General features: G+C 61.3%; 1 protein-coding gene across 1 annotated transcript in view; it reads left to right on the top strand.

Annotated features, from left to right (window-relative positions):
* SNX17 (sorting nexin 17) overlaps positions 1-346 on the top strand; it is a gene marked incomplete at its 3' end in the record, with an annotated part of 4680 nt that overhangs the window by 3087 nt on the left and 1247 nt on the right. Inside the window, exon 5 of the mRNA XM_010172275.2 lies at positions 236-326. Coding sequence (XP_010170577.2) covers positions 236-326 — 91 coding nt within the window. The remainder of the gene's footprint in view (positions 1-235; positions 327-346) is intronic.

The following is a 346-nucleotide window of genomic DNA, read 5'->3' as shown; positions in this document are numbered from 1 at the left end:
GGGAGGTCCCCAGCATGTTTCATTGGACGTCATCTCTGGGGAGGGATCCCATCCTGCCCCTGTGACTCCCCGGGCCCTGCTTGTCCCCCCTTCCCTGGCCCCAGCGCTGCAGATCTGCTGCCTTCCTGCTGTTGGGAGGCCCCGTAACACACAGGGGCTGGATCCTGCCACGGGGTAAGGATGTCAAAGTGGTCCCTCTCTGCGGGAAGTGATGACTTCCTGCTCTCGCTCCCAGGCTGTGGCCTCCAAGCTGGATCTGCCAGATGACCTGGTGGGCTACTTCAGCCTCTTCCTAGTGAGAGAGACCAAGGACGGAGCTTTCTCCTGTGAGTAGACCAAGCTGGAG

This window comes from Antrostomus carolinensis, unplaced genomic scaffold (genome assembly GCF_000700745.2).
Source record: "Antrostomus carolinensis isolate BGI_N321 unplaced genomic scaffold, ASM70074v2 scaffold26937, whole genome shotgun sequence".
Taxonomy (NCBI): Eukaryota; Metazoa; Chordata; class Aves; order Caprimulgiformes; family Caprimulgidae; genus Antrostomus; species Antrostomus carolinensis.
The sequence above is the reverse complement of the archived record's forward strand: the minus strand, read 5'-3'. Positions and strand labels throughout refer to the sequence as shown.